This window comes from Equus asinus, chromosome 12, assembly GCF_041296235.1.
Source record: "Equus asinus isolate D_3611 breed Donkey chromosome 12, EquAss-T2T_v2, whole genome shotgun sequence".
Classification (NCBI taxonomy): domain Eukaryota; kingdom Metazoa; phylum Chordata; class Mammalia; order Perissodactyla; family Equidae; genus Equus; species Equus asinus.
The window spans coordinates 19,290,409-19,307,925 of record NC_091801.1 but is presented as its reverse complement, the minus strand read 5'-3'; the positions used below and the strand labels follow the sequence as shown (position 1 = coordinate 19,307,925).

At 40.6% G+C, this 17,517-nt stretch overlaps 1 protein-coding gene across 5 annotated transcripts in view; it reads right to left on the bottom strand.

Moving 5' to 3' along the window:
• PDE7A (phosphodiesterase 7A) overlaps nucleotides 1-12,989 on the bottom strand; it is a 112,977-nt gene extending 99,988 nt beyond the window's left edge. For all 5 annotated transcript variants that reach the window (XR_011493173.1, XR_011493174.1, XR_011493175.1 and 2 more), the window contains exon 1: nucleotides 12,701-12,989. Coding sequence is in view for 2 of the 5 variants with exons in the window: in XM_014845892.3 (XP_014701378.1) it covers nucleotides 12,701-12,838 (138 nt within the window). In the remaining 3 variants the exon portion in view is untranslated. The remainder of the gene's footprint in view (nucleotides 1-12,700) is intronic.
• Between the last annotated feature and the right edge of the window lie 4,528 nt (nucleotides 12,990-17,517).

Genomic DNA, 17,517 nt, shown 5'->3' with positions numbered 1-17,517 from the left:
GGCATCCAAAATATACAAAGAACGCTTAAAACTCAACAATAAGAAAACAAATAACTCGATTAAAAAATGGCCCAAAGACCTTAACAGACACCTCACCAAAGAAGATATACAGATGGCAAATACGCATATGAAAAGATGCTCCACATCATAAGTCATCAGGGAAATGCAAATTAAAAGAACAACATGATAGTGCTACACACCTATTAGAATGGTTATAATCCAGAACACTAACACCAAATGTTGGCGAGGATGTGGAGCAACAGGAATTCTCAGTCATTGCTGGTGGGAATGCACAATGGTATAGGCACTTTGAAAGACAATTTGGTGGTTTCTCACAAAACTAAACATACTTTTTCCATATGATCCCACAGTCTTACTCCTTTGGTATTTACCCAAAGAAGTTGAAAACTTACGTCCACACAAAAACCTGTACACAGATGTTTGTAGCAGCTTTATTCAGAAGTGCCAAAACCTGGAAGCAACCAAGATGTCCTTCAGTAGGTGAATGGATCAACGGTGGTACAGCCAGTGATAAAAAGAAATGAGCTATCCAGTCATATAAAGACATGGAAGGACCTTAAATGCATATTACTAACTGAAAGAAACTAATCTGAAAAGGCTACATACTGTACAATTCCAACTAAACGACATTCTGGAGAAGGCAAAAGTACACACAGCGAAAAGATCAGAAGTTACTAGGGGTTGCAGGGGAGGGATAATTAGGTGGGACATAGAGGATACGGGGGACAGTAAAAGTATTCTGTATGATACTATAAGGATGGATACGTCATTACACATTTGTCCAAACCCACAGAATGTACAACATGAAGAGTGAACCCTAATGTAAACTATGGACTTTGGGTGATCATGATGCGTCAATGTAGGTTCAGCAATTGTAACAAATGTACCACTCTCGTGGGGGATCCAGATAACTGGGGAGGCTCTGCATGTGCAGGGCAGGAGATACCTGGGAAATCTCTGGACATTTCTCTTAACTTTACTAACCTAAAAGTACAAAAAAAAAAGTCTTAAAAAAAAGTTTACTTTTTAGAGTAACTTCATTGTTTTTCTTAAAATATGTGTTCACCATGAGGAATTCAAGCAAAAAGTAAAATGAATAAAGCAAAAAATTCCACTACCCACCATTTCATACACAGTAAACACATAAAAGGCTAGAGAGTGAGCTCTCTGTATAACAGGAATATTATCTTTTTTATTCCCCAAAGTGAAAAGGCTTTATTCATAAGTTAATTTTTAAAGTATAGGTGAAATATGTCTTTCTTCATAAAAGGTTACTCCTGTTAAGTTGCACATCAATCACATCTCAACAAATCAAATACTATCTTCCCAACTGGCACATTACACTTTCAATAATGGTTTTGCTTTATCTCTGATTATATTTTAAGCAGAAGTAACCCAATTATTTTAGAATTCAGTGTTTGTACTCTTTTTCAAATAATCATTGGTCTATAAACAGATACTTAAAGGTATTAAAGAAGACCTGCTACTCAAAGGAATAATGTTTAATAAAGAAAGGAAGTGGGGGAGCCGGCCCAGTGGCACAGTGGTTAAGTTTGCACATTCCGCTTCTCGGTGGCCCGGGGTTCCCCGGTTAGGATCCCAGGTGCCAACATGGCACCACTTGGCAAAAGCCATGCTGTGGCAGGTGTCCCAAGTATAAAGTAGAGGAAGATGGGCATGGCTGTTAGCTCAGGGCCAGTCTTCCTCAGCAAAAGGAGGAGGATTGGCGGCAGATGTTAGCTCAGGGCTAATCTTCCTCAAAAAAAAAAAGAAAAGAAAAGAAAACAAAGGAAGGGGGGCTGGCCCCATGGCTGACTGGTTGAGTTCTCGCACTCCACTTTGGCAGCCCAGGGTTTTGCCAGTTCGGTTCCTGGGCACCGACCCAGCACTGCTCATCAAGCCATGCTGAGGTGGCATTCCACATAGCAGAATTAGAAGGACCTACAACTAGACTATACAACTACGTACTGGGGGGACTTTGGGGGGAAGAAGAAAAACAATGAGATTAGCAACAGATGTTAGCTCAGGGCCAATCTTTAAAAAAAAAAGAAAGAAGGAAAGAAACTACTTAAGGAAATCCTATGGATCAAGAGATCCTACAGATCTATCCTTTTACTAGAGAGCAGGCGATATAGCGAGAAAAGCAACAGATTCGGTTGGAAGAACTAAGTTTAAAGCTCTAACTTCTCCACTTTCTGACTGTGTGAGCTTGGAGAAATCACTTCATCTTTCTGAGTCTTAACCATCAAATCTTTAAAATGTTGAGGATGAATTAAATTATTTATAAGGTCCCTTTCAAGCACTAATATTTTGATTCCATTCCCAAAGGAGGTCTAGAGTGACTAAGGATGGAGATACAGGATTAGAACAATCAAAAACCTGGGAAAAATTGATGTATAAGGTATTATTTCTTTATATCTACGGAGAACAGTAAAATACAGCAACAAGGCAATAGCTAGGTGGAACAGAGTAAACCAGGGATCTACAAACTGGGTCGTGCTTACGTCCCTGTGAAGTACCTGAGCATAGAGTTTCAAGGGAATTGATTCTAGGTTCTCAGCTTCCACATGTACAATTTTCTAGAACCATTCTGCTGACAGAGCACATCAGTTTTCATTTACTTCCTCTCCCCTTTCATCTCTCCCTCTCTGCCATTTCATAAAAGAACATTAACTCTCAACACTTCCTAAAACTTCCTGTGGAGATGGGGTCCAACAACATCTGAGGAGCCAAAAGGAGAGGTCAAAATATTAATGGTGAGAAAGTTAACTACTCTATAGATTGGGTATGCAACTTTTTGTCAAGTCAACAGGTCATCTACTCCTACGTCTATGAAAATGAAAAGAGAACCAAATCCAGCTGCTACCCGACAAAGCACTAAAAATAATTTTCGTGACCAATCACTTTGTTTTTTTATGCATACAACTCAGAAGAATGAGTGATATTGCTAAAATAAAGTACCTTTTATCATCATTTACTAAATTAATGAATATATTTCTCAATACTTTCATCATGAAAGTTAAAAAGGAAGAAAATCAACGTAGAACCCCATCTTTCCTAATAATATTTATAAATGGATTGACAAAACAATTGAAAAAATCAGCCCCATCCCATCCCACTAAAAATGCATTTCCAATAAAATTTTACTTTTTTATTTAATACTTATTAAATTTTATAATTGATATATGTTGTTTTGATTGTCTGCTGGCTATTACTGTATTGATAACTCAGTCCAACATAAATTTGACACCGAGGCTTATTGACATAGGAAATTTTAAGATGTTTTTAATTATAATTGTTTTTGCACAGAACTCAGAAGAACAGGACAGCACTGCTAAAATCAAGCACTTTTTATTCTCATCTACTAAATTCATGAATGAATTTACTTAATTTTGTTATAGAAAAGTATAATAGCATGATTGATAAATGCTTTCAAATATAAAATAAATTAGGATAATAATATGTAGAGACAGTAAAATGGAAACCAGTTCAAAGAGAAAAATAAGGAATGTAAAAATTCTGAATGTTACAATTAACAGCTTGTTCATGTATTTTTTAAAATAGATGATGGGGGATATCAAATTCTTAAAATTTCCCTGGATAAACTTAAAATCGTGATTTAAGCAATACACCAACAATTAGGTCATTTACAAATACTGAAACATAGAGGAAAAATTCTAGATATGTGAGAAGGTACATAGTTCTTTCTTTATTTTCCAAGTTCTTTGAAGGGATATATGTGCAAAAACATTTGAAAACCCTCGTAGTAAAGTTCAGAATATGTCTTTAGTGCTAACCGTCCTCCTAAGATACTGCCTTTGGACATCCCCACCTGGACGCTTCCCAGACACTTGAACTCAACACATGTAAAGTAAATTTATTTACTCCACCCCCCACCCCACACACACATACACGCACAAAAGAAGGAAAAAAAGAAAAAGAAAAGAAAACCTGCCTCCTCTTCCTATCTGTATTTTTGTTACTGGCTTCATTATCTGGTCTCCCAAACCATAAAGGGGGGAAGTTTTTTTATCCTCCAATCAAATCAGTTCATAGGCGATAACTCCAAACTTTATCGCTATTCCTTCCACTGCTGCCACTGTTCAGGATCTCTTCACCAGCTGCCATAAAACAGCTCTTCCTCAAAACAATAACTATACTTACATTTACTTCCCAACATCTCCCATGGAGAGTGAAAGTACTTTATAACCATCAGAGCTACACAAAAATACCTGTCGTGCATATAACTGAGTTACCCAAAGAATGAGAGAATCGTGAAGGTGGAAGGAACCGAAGAGTTGCTTCCCTTGACAATATCCTTATCCAAATACCTTTGAAGCTGCTGTCTCAACCACCACTCACTGGGAATTTATAACCTCGTGAGGCAGCCTACTCTCTGGGAATCTCTGTCAGAGATCTGAATCAAATACTACTCGTTTGACTTTTTCTAGGATTACTGTGGTTAAAAAGGAGATTCACGATAAAAGAAGGACATAGCTAAAATTACATAAAATTCTAAACAAAAAAGTAAAAATCATTTATAATTTCACCACCTAGAGACAGCTTCAGTTGGCATTTTGGATAGATTTAGCTTTTTCTTCTTTTTCTTTTCTTTTTTTTAGACAAACATGCGTAGTATGTAGATATGTATATATTTTGCGATTTATTTTTAAACAAAATTGAGATAATCTGTAGATACCGTTTCAGTTTTTTTCTGCTTAATTATGTAGTAAGCAATTCCCCATGCAACTAAATATTCTTCAAATTCTTCAAAGTATTTTAGTGGGTACATAATATAGAAATGATAAGAAACACTAAGATTTATTTAGCCATTTGTAAACTATTTATGTTATTATATATCCTTTAAATTCTTCAAAGCATATTAGTGGTTACATAATATAAAAATGATAAATACTATATATTCCATACTAAGAAATACAATTTATTTAAACATTTGTAAATTACTTGTAATTTCCAATTTTTCACAGTGATGAATATCTTTGAAGATTAATCTTTATCTACGTTTCTAGTTATTTGCTCACAATAGATTCCCAAAAGTAAATTATCACGCAAAAGTACCAATTTTCTAAGTATCACTTTTTTGATTCAATAGCCAAATTACTTTTCAGAAAACTTATAATTTATAATCCTACTAGCACTGCATAAGTATAATCTTTAAACTATATTTACTTTTAAAAAATTTGTCAATCTGAAAGCAAAAATCACTATCATTCTTTTAGTACGCATTTCTTTGATTGCTAGTGTGGTTAAACACAAGATCTCTCTTTCTATTTCCCTACTGTTTCTACCTTCTGGTTCTTATCCTACCCTCTGAGGTAACAAACACCCTTTCCCCATGTGGTAGAAGGAAGTAGAAAAGAATGCATGGGCTTTAGGGGCAGAATGACCCAGAGTTTAATCCATTTCCACTACCTAGTTGTGTTACTTTGTAAAAGTGACAACTTTAAGCTTGTATCTTCTTGTGTTCATCAGAGACAGCCCTCACAAAGCAGGAACAGGGTATAGCAATCAAGAACATACAAGCAATCAAAATCTAAATAAATCCTCTTCTCTTTCCTCTCATTCACAAAATAGTCCTTCAAATATGGGAAGACAGCAATGCCCTATCATCTCTCACCAACCACTCCCCCACCTCGATTCCCATCCCTCCTGACCCAAATCCTGAGTCTTCTATTCTTCAGACTAAATGTCTCCAATTTCTTCAGTCACATATTAAACAACGTGGTTGCAAATCACCTCACTACCCTGGTCACTCTCTTCAGAGTATGATTTAACTTAGTCATGTCCTCCCAGAATGTGCCATCCAGAACATACTCTAGATAAGACTTGAAAAGACCAGAGTGAAGCTTATTACTTCAAATAATCACCTCAAATCATCAAATTATTTTCCTTATCAGGATCCAGGAGCCAACAAAATCTATAATCCATAAACCTAAAATTCTAACTATGTTACACTCACCTCACCGAGGAGGCAGGCGAGTTCAAGAGTGAGGGTGTGGGACACGACAGGCCCTTCTCCAAGTTCTTGTGATGCTCCAGGCAAGTGACTTAATATGTCTCTAAGCTCAGTTTACTCCTTGATAAATATCACTTATAGAGTTTTTATAAAGATTAAAAACATCCATTACAGTATCTGACATGTAGGAGGTACTCAATGAATGAAAACAAATAATTAACAATTGTTACTGAACCAAGACGACTTCATCTTTATTAAGCAACATTTGCCAAGTATTTTACATGGTCCTGACCTAGAGTTTGGTCTATTCAAAACTCCAAGCAATAGAGTAGGCTTGGCTGAAACTGTGTAACCCGATTAACAATTTATTTTCTTTCCCAAATTCTGCCCTGCCTTCATCCTCTCCTCCTCCCTCTAGCCAGCACCTTGAGAAAAATGAAGAACCATCCTACCACCAGGTGGAGGCATAGAGCAGTAACCCAAAATTCCTACTCAAAAAACTGTCAACAGGAGATGCTTCTAACGTCAACTACAAAATCAGTGGCACATGTCCCTTAGGAGGGGCAGTGTAAATGTGCAGCACTATCATTTATTTGTGAATAACCTTTTGAAAGGCATATTTGGCAACAATATAAAAATCAACAAAGTCTGTTACCATTAGGCAAAAATAGACCATGTAAATGCAGAAGGGAATAAACCCTCAATTTTCTCTCTCAGTTCAAATTAATCATAAAAATAAGCAATTTGTAGCCAGCATAAAAAAGTTGTGATTTGTTTTTAAATGAGAAGATTAAAAATTAATTTTGGAGTTTTCTGGAGTGGCCAAAGGGAATCTAAGAATGTCCAGATCTGAAAAGATCTTTAGTCAAGAGATTTCTCACAAAATTAGAAATAGATTTTATAAAACACAAATCTGATACACACATGGTCTTTAGTACAGAAAGAAAAATAAATTCCTTAAGAGGATCTGCACGCAATAGGGTTCTTTATCACCTATATTTCCTAGGTGTCTTTAATCTAACTAAATGACTATTAATGATCCTAGACAAAAATTTGAATTAAGCTAAACTTTGTCCACATCCCCTTTTCTCAGCTCTTCCTTTCCAAAACTTGTCTCTATATCCATCCCAAGAAAAGAAGTCAATTCTCTAAAACTGTTCTCATCCTTGAAAGAAAGGGAGAAAGGGAGAAAGAGAAAAAGAGAGAAAGAGAGAAATGGTAACTGAATTGAAATTTACACTAAAATATTAGCAGAAGTCTTATCAAATTGCCTGAAAGAGAACGGATGCAGCCTCTCCCTCTTTCCACCCAAAGTGAGCACCCTAATCTTCCTAACTCCTGTAAAGGGTTTAGTATTTCACCTCTTACAGAATATTTGTGTTTTAAAAAGAATTCTTGAGTAGACAGTATGTACAACTGATGGAAATCTAGGCATAGGAAAACAGCAGCAACATCTGGGTATAGGTCTAAAACCTCTCAAATCACATCCCATAGACTAAATGTGTTCCTGATGACAACTTATAAATCAGCAACGTGAACCCCTCCTCCTCAATCAGAACTACACTCCAAATACACTATAAATTTACACTAGTATGTTTGAGCATATATTTGAAGTATAGCATAAATACATATTAGTTCAGAAGTAAAAACCAAAACACTGTAGTAATAAATTTAAATCAAAATATGAAGCATTTCTGAAAACAGAGAAATGAAACCAAGGTCCCAACAAAACAAGCATTTTGTGAGTGGGCAAAGAGGAAGGTCTCAGGAACAGAACCACTCCCCGGGGGTATCCCACTGCATTCATACTATCCCCTGTAGTGGCTTCTGTAGGCAGATTTATGAAGAAGCATACTATGCTAACAGTAATTTGGAACAACACACATTTACTGAATAGATGAGAGCTCTTACAAATGAGTACGGGATATGCAAATGAAATTTTACAAGAGAGGAAATGCAAATGCACAAAAAATACTTTACAAAGCGTTCACCCTTGCTTACTGCAAGTTAAAACAAACCCAGGGTATCACAGTGTATCTGCTAAAGTAGTAAAATGTTTGTAAAAAATGTTTATTAATCATATATTGTTATAATCTAATAATATGATTGGAGATGAAAGAGAGATGATCGTTCACGTTAGTACTATAAAAGGACAGACTTCTCAGAAAGCAAAAAAATGTTCTTACCTCTTGACCTAATCTAGTGATTCCATTCTAAAGACTTTATCAAACATGCATGAAGGTATCAAATGAAGTTTTGCATACAACAGCAAAAACCTGAAAATAACACTAATGTTCAACATTCAGAGAATCTGTCACTGATAGATCAACATGAGATCACTACAAATGATCGTTAAGTGAGACTATACATCTGCTCTGACAGTACAGTAGCCACTAGGCCTATGTAGCTATTTAAATCAAACTGAATTTAAAGTTCAGTTCCTCAAACTAGCCACATTTCAAGTGCTCATCTAGCTACATACAGCAGTGACTATCATATTGGATACTGCAGAGGACATTCCCATCACCATAAAAAGTCCTATTGGATAGTGCTGGTCTATACAGCTGCCTGAGCCATCCTCTCTCCTCCTCCTCCTACATGCACTCATTTATCCAGAAATGTCTACTCAACCCTCAGGCCTTAGCCTAAGCCACAACTACTATGAGAGGCTTCCCCTGATTTACCCAGGAAATTTAGGTATACCTTCCTGTTGTCTCATTAGAGCTTGATAATTCCAATACAAAAATTACATCACATATAATCATACTATTTTCCCTACCAGTGACTTTTATCCAAGGGGCTTTGAACTCTGTGGGCACATATAGGATCTTGACGATTTATCATATACTAAGAACATTGCTAAAGACAAGAGAGAGGTATACTATGACTACAGGTGAAAAATGTTTATGTATAAGGAAGGTAATGAATCAAAGAAAAACCTGGTTAGGTTGGCAGGCTCACAAGTGATTTTTTTTTTAAATTACTAATTCTTTACATTTTCTCAGCACCTAACACGAGGAGCCTCATTCACAGAAAATGTTCAGTAAATATTTGTGGAATAGTTTCTATACTTTAAAAAAAAAAGACACCAAGAGTGAACCCTAATGTAAACTATGGACTCTGGGTGATAATGATGCATCAATGGAGGTTTCAGCAATTGGAACAAATGAACTGCTGTGATGGGGGGTGTTGATAATTGGGGGAGGCTATGCATGCACGGGGTCAGGAGGTATATGGGAAATCTCTGTACCTTCCACTCAGTTGAGCCATGAACTTAAAACTGCTCTAAAGACATAAGGTCTATTAAAAAAAAAAAAAGACACAGATGCTAAATTAGAAATCAAATTTAGCTTATTATGGTATTAAAAGCATATGTTTACAAGTTAGATCCCAAGATTTTTTTCAATAATACATATCATAGGTTTATGATAAATTTTTTAAATTAAACCTCAAATTTCTAACCCAAATAAAATTTGTTTCCAGTGCACTGAAAATCCGATTGAAATAACCTGAGTGCAGTGCTTCGGCGTGCCATCAATACACTAACTCATCTTCCACAGTCTCTGTGTACCTTCCTATGCAAAGCACTGTAGGCACAGGAGAGAACAAGACAGTTTCTGCTCTGACAACATTTTTTTCCAAATCAGAACTTTATTCTCCAAGATAAATCTTTAAACTCAGCTATCAACAATAGATAACCCAAAATGGCAAAACCAAGCTTCTTTTATTACCCTAATTTTTTAAATAATCCAAAATTGGTATTAACTATTTAAGAAAGTAGTACACGACCTGGTTTAAAACAAAAAGTTAACGCCTCATTTAGCTGGCATCCTTGGGAGAGTTGGTTCCACATAAATGAATTTTCCAGATAACTCATACTTGTCCATTTAAGCACCAACACTTAAAGTGTTTGCCATGGAGATCTTCTTAAAAAACAAAAATTTAAGAAACCAGTACAAATCTTTCAACTTTTACAAACAGACTCTATTAAACATTATTTTGACTAATAATTACTTTGTTGTACAACACTCGAGTCCCTAAACTCTATGTCCCTAGGGTGCCTTTTTGAAAGTTGTTGGCTTGAAGAGTTTTTCTTCTGATCCCTGGCTTTTGGTGTGTCGCGGTCAACTTCTGCTGCTATCAGTGTGAACCTGACTTAGGTTACTTCCCATCCCCCCCTTCAAATTTGCTGCGACTTGGAAAACGAGTTTGCCGAATTTTGCTTAAAACACACAGGCTTTGAGAGGATCTCCAAATCTATTTTGGTTGCTCAGTCTTCTGCTTATTTCCCAAATCCGTTAAAGTCTGCAGTTCCAAGTTTCAAACCAAGTTTTGGATAAATGAGTTACTGCTATACCCTGATGAAAGTCCTGACAGTTTTCATTGTTTAAAGTTAATGTTCAGAGGGAACTTCATTACCTATTCTCTTATTCAACAAACATTTATTATATACCTACTATGAGCTGGACTCCAATATAATAGTGAAAATAAAGAACTGAAGAGTTGCTAGTTTTGAACATATTTTAAAACAGAAAAACTCTAATAAAAATAACTGTTCTACACTGTGCCTAAAAAAAAGAAAAAGAGTTTTTTAGAGTCTTTTAAATGAAACTACGAAACCACCTAAACTTTTTATAATTTCTGTAGCTTTAGACTTACGAACTAAAGATGCAAGGATAAAGAAAGCTTTTGCTTTAACCAAATTATTTTACTGAGCGCTGAATAAGATTCCAAGATTTTCTACCTCTTTTTCTACTACTACAAATTCCCAACTAGCCCTAAAGAAATCACTGTCAACATATGCTTTAGTATTAAATGATACCCACTTCAGCATTGTGGTAAGTTTACCATCATTTTAATGTTGAGCAATGTTGACTACAAACAGTGTTAATTCAGGAAATTTCCATCCAAATATTCAGAAGTTCCTATATACCTCACTTTGGGGTAAAGAAATTTTTGGCAAGTCCTAAGAGTTAGTAAAATATGGTGTGACTATGATATTTGCTTTATCGGCCACCATCATATTTTTAAAATTCCCTTACCCATTTAAACCTAAGGCTAGAAAATGAGTCAAGAAGGAGTGGGGCTTAAAATTGGTCTCTGTGGATTAATTAAGACATCAGGTAACACCCCTGGCATCAGCCCTACTTGTTTCAACGCCCTTGGGATCTCCCTTCTCATTCATTTTCTCCTCAGGGAGCACAAGTAACTTTATTAGTATTCTATAATTTTATAAATGATTAGTGATTGCCCTTCTTATTTAGACTGAACGTGGAAATGGGTATTCGTCACATGCCTGCTGATCTAAGAAAGTAAAACAATACTTCCAAGTGAAAAAAGTTACTACCATTAAAAATCTTTTTCAGCAGTGCATTAATATCTCTTCATCATTAATTATGGAACCTGAAAATGCTTTTAGCAGTACTATAAAGGCAGATCATGGACCTAACTTTCAAAATAACAATGCACCATTATTTAAAATGTTACTTAACATTATAGTAATTTTTACAAGTTGGCTTTGACCTCATTAGTATACCACCTTGTCCTGCGAAAGAAGTCTGATTTTAAATAAAAACAATTCAGAGAGAAACCCAAATACAGGCTCTTGTTTTAAACAATTTTGGCAAAGAAGCAAATGACAAATATTTACTGGACACACTTATTAATAAGCAAAATCTCTACTAGGTGCCATCCACACTACCTGTAAAAAAACAAAAAAAAATACAGACCGGGCTCAAGATATTTACAATATAATTGCAGAGAGAAAATATACTCCCATAAAAGACAGTAATCCTAACCAATAAGAAAAATAAATGTATTTGAATTAAAAAGTGATCGCGAACATGTAACAGTCAGGCAGCAGAAATGGAGGGCACTCAGTTTAAATGTAAACAAAATTCTTTTTGCCTCCCTATTTTAAATCTGGCAATCAAAATCAGCCAGAATTAGGGAGTTGGGCCAACAGCATCACCATAGCAAGAAACGAAATTCTCAGGAGCAACTGGTATTGGACCATTCAAAACAGTCTTCCTGTGAGCACTCATCGGTAGTTTCTCTCCTAAAATCTCTTTACCAAATTAAAAACAAAACTGATTCCTGGCTATCAACTTTGCAGAAACCAAAGCTTCATGGAAGTGCACTCGATACCTGTCTCTGATACCACTTAGGGTCCAAGCACAAAAGCGAAGGAGACGGGAGAACAGCAATGGGGAACCGGCCTTTTGTTCAGAGGATCGCGGGACCGTCCGAGCACTGCGGGGCGCGCGGGAGCCGGGGGCGGCGAGGCGCGAACCCGGCACAGGTGGGGCAGAGGAGAAGGGGGGCACAGGTGTGCCCAGGGCCACAACTCAGGGAGAGAGGCCCAACTTCCAGACCGAGACGTCGAGAAAGGGAGGAAGACAAAGTCATTCCCGAGGCTCAAACTGCTGAGCCCGGAGGGGGCGGGCCCGGGGAGCGTCTGAAGGGCTCCCCGCGCCCGGCCGGTGGGGGTCTGAGGAGGCCGGAGCACTGAGGGTGTACAGCCCCGAGGATAAAGAAAAGGCTCTGGAATCCAGGGCCAGCATAGACACCCCCGAACAACAGGCAATGCTAGGTCTGGGGGGAACGGCGAGGACTGGGGATGTCGCGGAGATGAAGCCGGATGGGAAGAGGGAAACAAAAGAGAGAAGCCCCCAAGTGCGGGCCCCTGGTGGCGGCGATTACCTGCGAGAGCTGCCGGGGATTGGGGCAGCCGAAGAGCGCGGAGCTGGAGCTGAAGCTGATGGCTCCTCGGCGGCTGAGGACGTGCTGGGGGACCGGCCTGTCCAGGGGCAGCACCGGCAGCTGGTAACATACTTCCATTGAATACGCCCGCCCTGCCCCCGCGCGGCGCCCGCCCTGCCGCGGCCGCCGGCCCCTGCGCTGGGAAGGGGCCGCGGCTCGGGGGCGCCGGGCCGAGGCGGGGGCAGGGCGAGCGGGCGCCGACCCCGGGCCGGGAAGCCGCGCTCACGCTTCCCCTACCCCCACCCTCCGCCCGGGCCGCCGGCGAGAAGGCGCTGCGGCGGCAGCGGCGACAGTTACGAGAACCGGCGCGCGCCCGGCTCCGGGGTGCAAACGGGGGCAGCACAGGCAAAGTCGGAGGGGGAACCCCGCCGCCCCAGGGCTCTTCGGCCGGGAGGACTGGGTCCGGGGACGGGCGAGCAGGAGCAGAGCAAGGACAGAGCCAAGCGGTGCAAGAAAACACGGCTGGAGCCAGTGGCGAGACCCAGGGCGCGCGGCGCTCGGGACCAGCCACCAGCTCGGGCCGCCGCCGCCGTGCTGCCCCTCCCCTTCCCCGGAGCCTGACTTCACTCCGCCGCCGGCGCGAGCCCGGCGTAATTCACACTTTGCAGCCGCGGACCCTGCGCCAACCACGGCCGCCGCCACCGTGACGTCACGACGCCGCGCCGCAGGCCCCGCGCCGCCGCAACGCCCCGTGAGACGGGTGAGCGGCGGAGGGCTGAGCCGTCGTTCCCGTGTGCCGTACGCTGGGGCTCTGTCGCTTTCCCCCGCCACACCGCCCTCCTTCCCACCAAGCACATCTCGCAAACTCCCCCAGCTCTCTCCCCTATCTTCCCTCCGCCCAGGGCGCGTGCGCACGACGCCCCACCGTCTGGGGACATTCCCCTTATCACTAAATTCTTGCGCTGAGGCGCGCTGAGGGGGTGGGATGGGCTCAGTCTGCGCGTGACGCGTGGTTCCGGCCCGCCGACCCCAGAAACCCAAAGCACGCGGCGCTCGCGGCACTCGGCCCTGCCGCGGGGTCACCGCCGTGTTTCCCTCCTTGAATTCCCATTCTTGGGCTTCGCTCGGGACCGTTGCGGCAGTGACGTCAGAGGGCCGCGCGGGCACCGTCCTCCCTGCTACGTCACTGCCAGTCCCTTGGCGGGGCCGGGCTCGGGCGCTCCCCCGGCAGGTGCGAGCCCTGGGGCTGTCCCGGGCCGAGGGGCGAAGCCGGGAGCCGAGAATGCGGGAGTGAGGAGGGGTGAGGGGGTGGAGGGAAAACACCGAGACTGAGAGAAAAGAAGGGAGAGTATGCACTGGAAAAAATGAGAAAGGATGATATTGAGAAGACAAAGGAAAAGAGACCGCATGCCCTTTTACCAGAAGTTTTGGTTTGTTGCCTTTGATTTTCAGAAAGCAGGAGAAAGTAAAGAGCTCGGGACCCGGTTTGTAAGCTGGATATGTAATTTGCAGGTTCACTTTGTCACATCTCTCCTCGAACTGTCAAAGCTTTTCGGTTGCAACCCTTTGTTTCAAATGCTTTCCAGTCTCTGGGACGTCAGCGTGAACAAGCCTCCCCTGCTGGCAAAATTGTTGACATGGCTCTTCTCTCAGGGCACCATCCTTTCACTTATTTGCTATGACTAGCCACTGGCAAGGTGGCAGGTCTTTGACAGTAGTGCATAGCCATTACTGATGACATCAGGTATCAAATGCTCCTGATTCCATAAATCAAGGAAAGTCTGCACGACCTTTCATCATCTTTCTGTGGCATCTATTTCTATTGTATCTCTTAAAACGTTCTACCTCCCCTCTGGGTATTTTCCTGCTTGTCTGCTCTCTACTATCAAAAGAAATACCACTTCCACTGTGGTTTCATGGATTTTGTCTTCGCTAGGTGGTAAGCTCCCCTTTAGTGCAACAATTGACCCAACTCATCTTTGAAACCCTAGTTACTCTGACAACATCTAGTAGATGTAGTGAGCATCTACTGTATGCTTGTGATTAAGCCGAGCACTTTCTCCTATTTACCTCTGACAGAACCCCATGAGGTAATAGTAGTATCTAAATTGAAACTAGGCTCAAGGAAACATAACTTGCCCTAGATCTTACACAGACAAGTGGCAAACTAACTTCAAATAACGTTTGAATCTGTACATCTAACCACCCAGAAGGTGATATCGGTGTGATGTTAGACAGTATATGCCAAATAACTATCACATTTAATGGCATCTAAGAGACTCAGTTCACTTAAATCCTTTAATAACACTCAGGGTACTAACTAAGTAATGCATCTTCCTTCAGCAAAGAGGGGAGATAACATTTACTATGCACCCACTGTGAGTCATGGTAGGTATTCTACATAGAATGTATAACCCTACACAGTAGCCACATCAGTAAAAATTTCATCCTAGTTCTACAGATGAGGAATTAGGTTCCAAGACCAAAAGTCATTTGTGCCACCCAACTCTGTTCTGTGTGAGCTCAGAACCATGCATTTCCACCACACCATGTGGTATCTCGAGACCAGAACTTCAAGGGTTTTCAGTGTTCTTTACTAAATTGGGGAGTGTATTAGAGTTTTCCAGAAGAACAGAACCAATAGGAAAGAGAGTGAGAGAGAGGGGAGAGGGAGGACAGGAGAAGAGAGATTTGCTGCACATGTGCCTCGTCCACAATGCAGAGAAGCTGGAGGAGCTGTGGGCCCTACTGCTGCCCCTTACAAATGAGGTGAGTCAGTAGATCATATGCAAAAGCGTAGTGATGCCTGAGACTCTGCATGGACCTTCCAAGTGTAATGGCTGATGCTTCACTTCCACTTCTTAAATCTTTTGCAAATTTCTATTGTGGCCAAGCAAAACCAAAACCATAAGAGGAAGAGCATTCTGGGAAATGTAGTTCCAGGTTAGCTAAGTTGATAGCCCAAAACCACCCCAGTCCAACTTTTGTCAATGTCCATACAAACTTTTTTTCATCGTATTTCATTTTCAAATAAAGACCATAGCAAAATCATGCTTCTACTCATATGATGCAATTCTCTCTCATACAACCCAAAACAGCTCCCTCCCTCCCCAAAAGAGGATTGAGTCTTTGAGTGATGTCCTTGAAGAGTCACAGTATACCTTCAACATCCTGTAGCTTAAATACTAAGTTATAAGGTTATCCACTATTAACACATCTTAGGGGAATGGGAGAGGGAAAAAGGAAAATCACTGGTTGATATATACACAAATATATTCATATAAAAATGAATAACTATTCAGAATAGCTCATAACTATTAGAATCCTTGTATCTGCAACTGGCAACATGATCATAATTACTATTCATAACTAATTTCTCTTCCATTACCCATTCCATATCCCCTTTGCCTTCAGCAAGCATCTCAGCTGATAATGGTTCCTTGTCTTGTGGGGCAGCCCAAACCTTCATTCCTGAAGGATCTGGGCCGTTAGAGGTTGCACTTCTATTGAGTTGTAGTTTTCCATTGATTCATATGACAGAGCATAGAAGTACTAAGTACTAAGAGGCACCTCCAAAGAATCTCCTGCATTCCAGGCATATTCCTCCCTTCTTCCATTGTGTAGCAGCAACTCAAAATCTGCTTAATAGTCAGGATCAATCACCCCAAGCAGTTGAGTAACCCCCTTCTTTGCATGGTGGTTAAATAGCATGAGGATCCCAAAATGGCCAAGCGGCAATCACAACTTCTAGTTTAATTGGACTCTTGCTGTGTACCCTGGTGGAAGCACTCTTCTTTGGGAACTAAGACCTCTGGACCAGGAGATCCCAAAGTTGCAGGATTGGGAGCAAAATTTTGCATGATTCACTAGGGGTAAACGTGAGAAGATCCACTCCCAGCCCTGCCCATTGATTCCTGGACCACAGATATATATTTAGATTTAGAACAATGCCAAAACCTGGAGAATATTATCCTAGACACGTAAGATGTTGCCACACAGATGGAGCGATTACTGAGTTTTCAAAAGGCCATTCTAATGCTGAAAACCTGCTACATGAAAGAAGCCAGATAGAAAAGCCTATATATTGTATGACTCCATTTATATAAAATATCCAGAATGGGCAAACCATAGAGACCTAAAGCCAATTAGTGGCTGCCAGGGGTTGGGGAGAGAGAGGAATGGGGAGTGACTGCTTAATGGATATGGAGTTTCCTCTTGGAGTGACAAACAAGTTCTGAAACTAGATAGTGGTGACGGTTGCACAACATTGTGAATGTACTTAATGCCACTGAATTGTACACTTTTAAATGGTTAAGATAGTAAATTTTTGTCACAACAAAAAGAAAAAGGCCATTTGATCATCCTATCAGGCCAACTACTTCAGGGTAATAGGCAACATAATAAGACCAGTGAATACTATAAGTATAAATTCATTGCTGCCTTTATTTGCTGTAAATTGAATTTCTTGGTTAAAACTAATGCTGTGTGGAATAGCATGATGGTGACTAAAACACTTTGTAAGTACATGGTGGTTTTGATAGAAGCATTGCAAGCGGGGAAGGAAATTCATTTCCAGAATAAGTATCTATTCAGTGAGATAAAAGGGCTGCCCCCTTCCATAAAAAGAAGTGGCCCGGTGCAATGTACCTGATGGCTGGTGGATACCTCCAGGAAATGGAAGCTTAGCCTTAGACTCTGCTGTTGGCAAGTGGGACACTTAGTAATAGCTGTGGCTAAATTGGCCTTGTTAAGTGAAAATCCATGCTGCTGAGCCCACCTCTAACCTCTATCCTGCCACCATGGCCACTTTATTCATG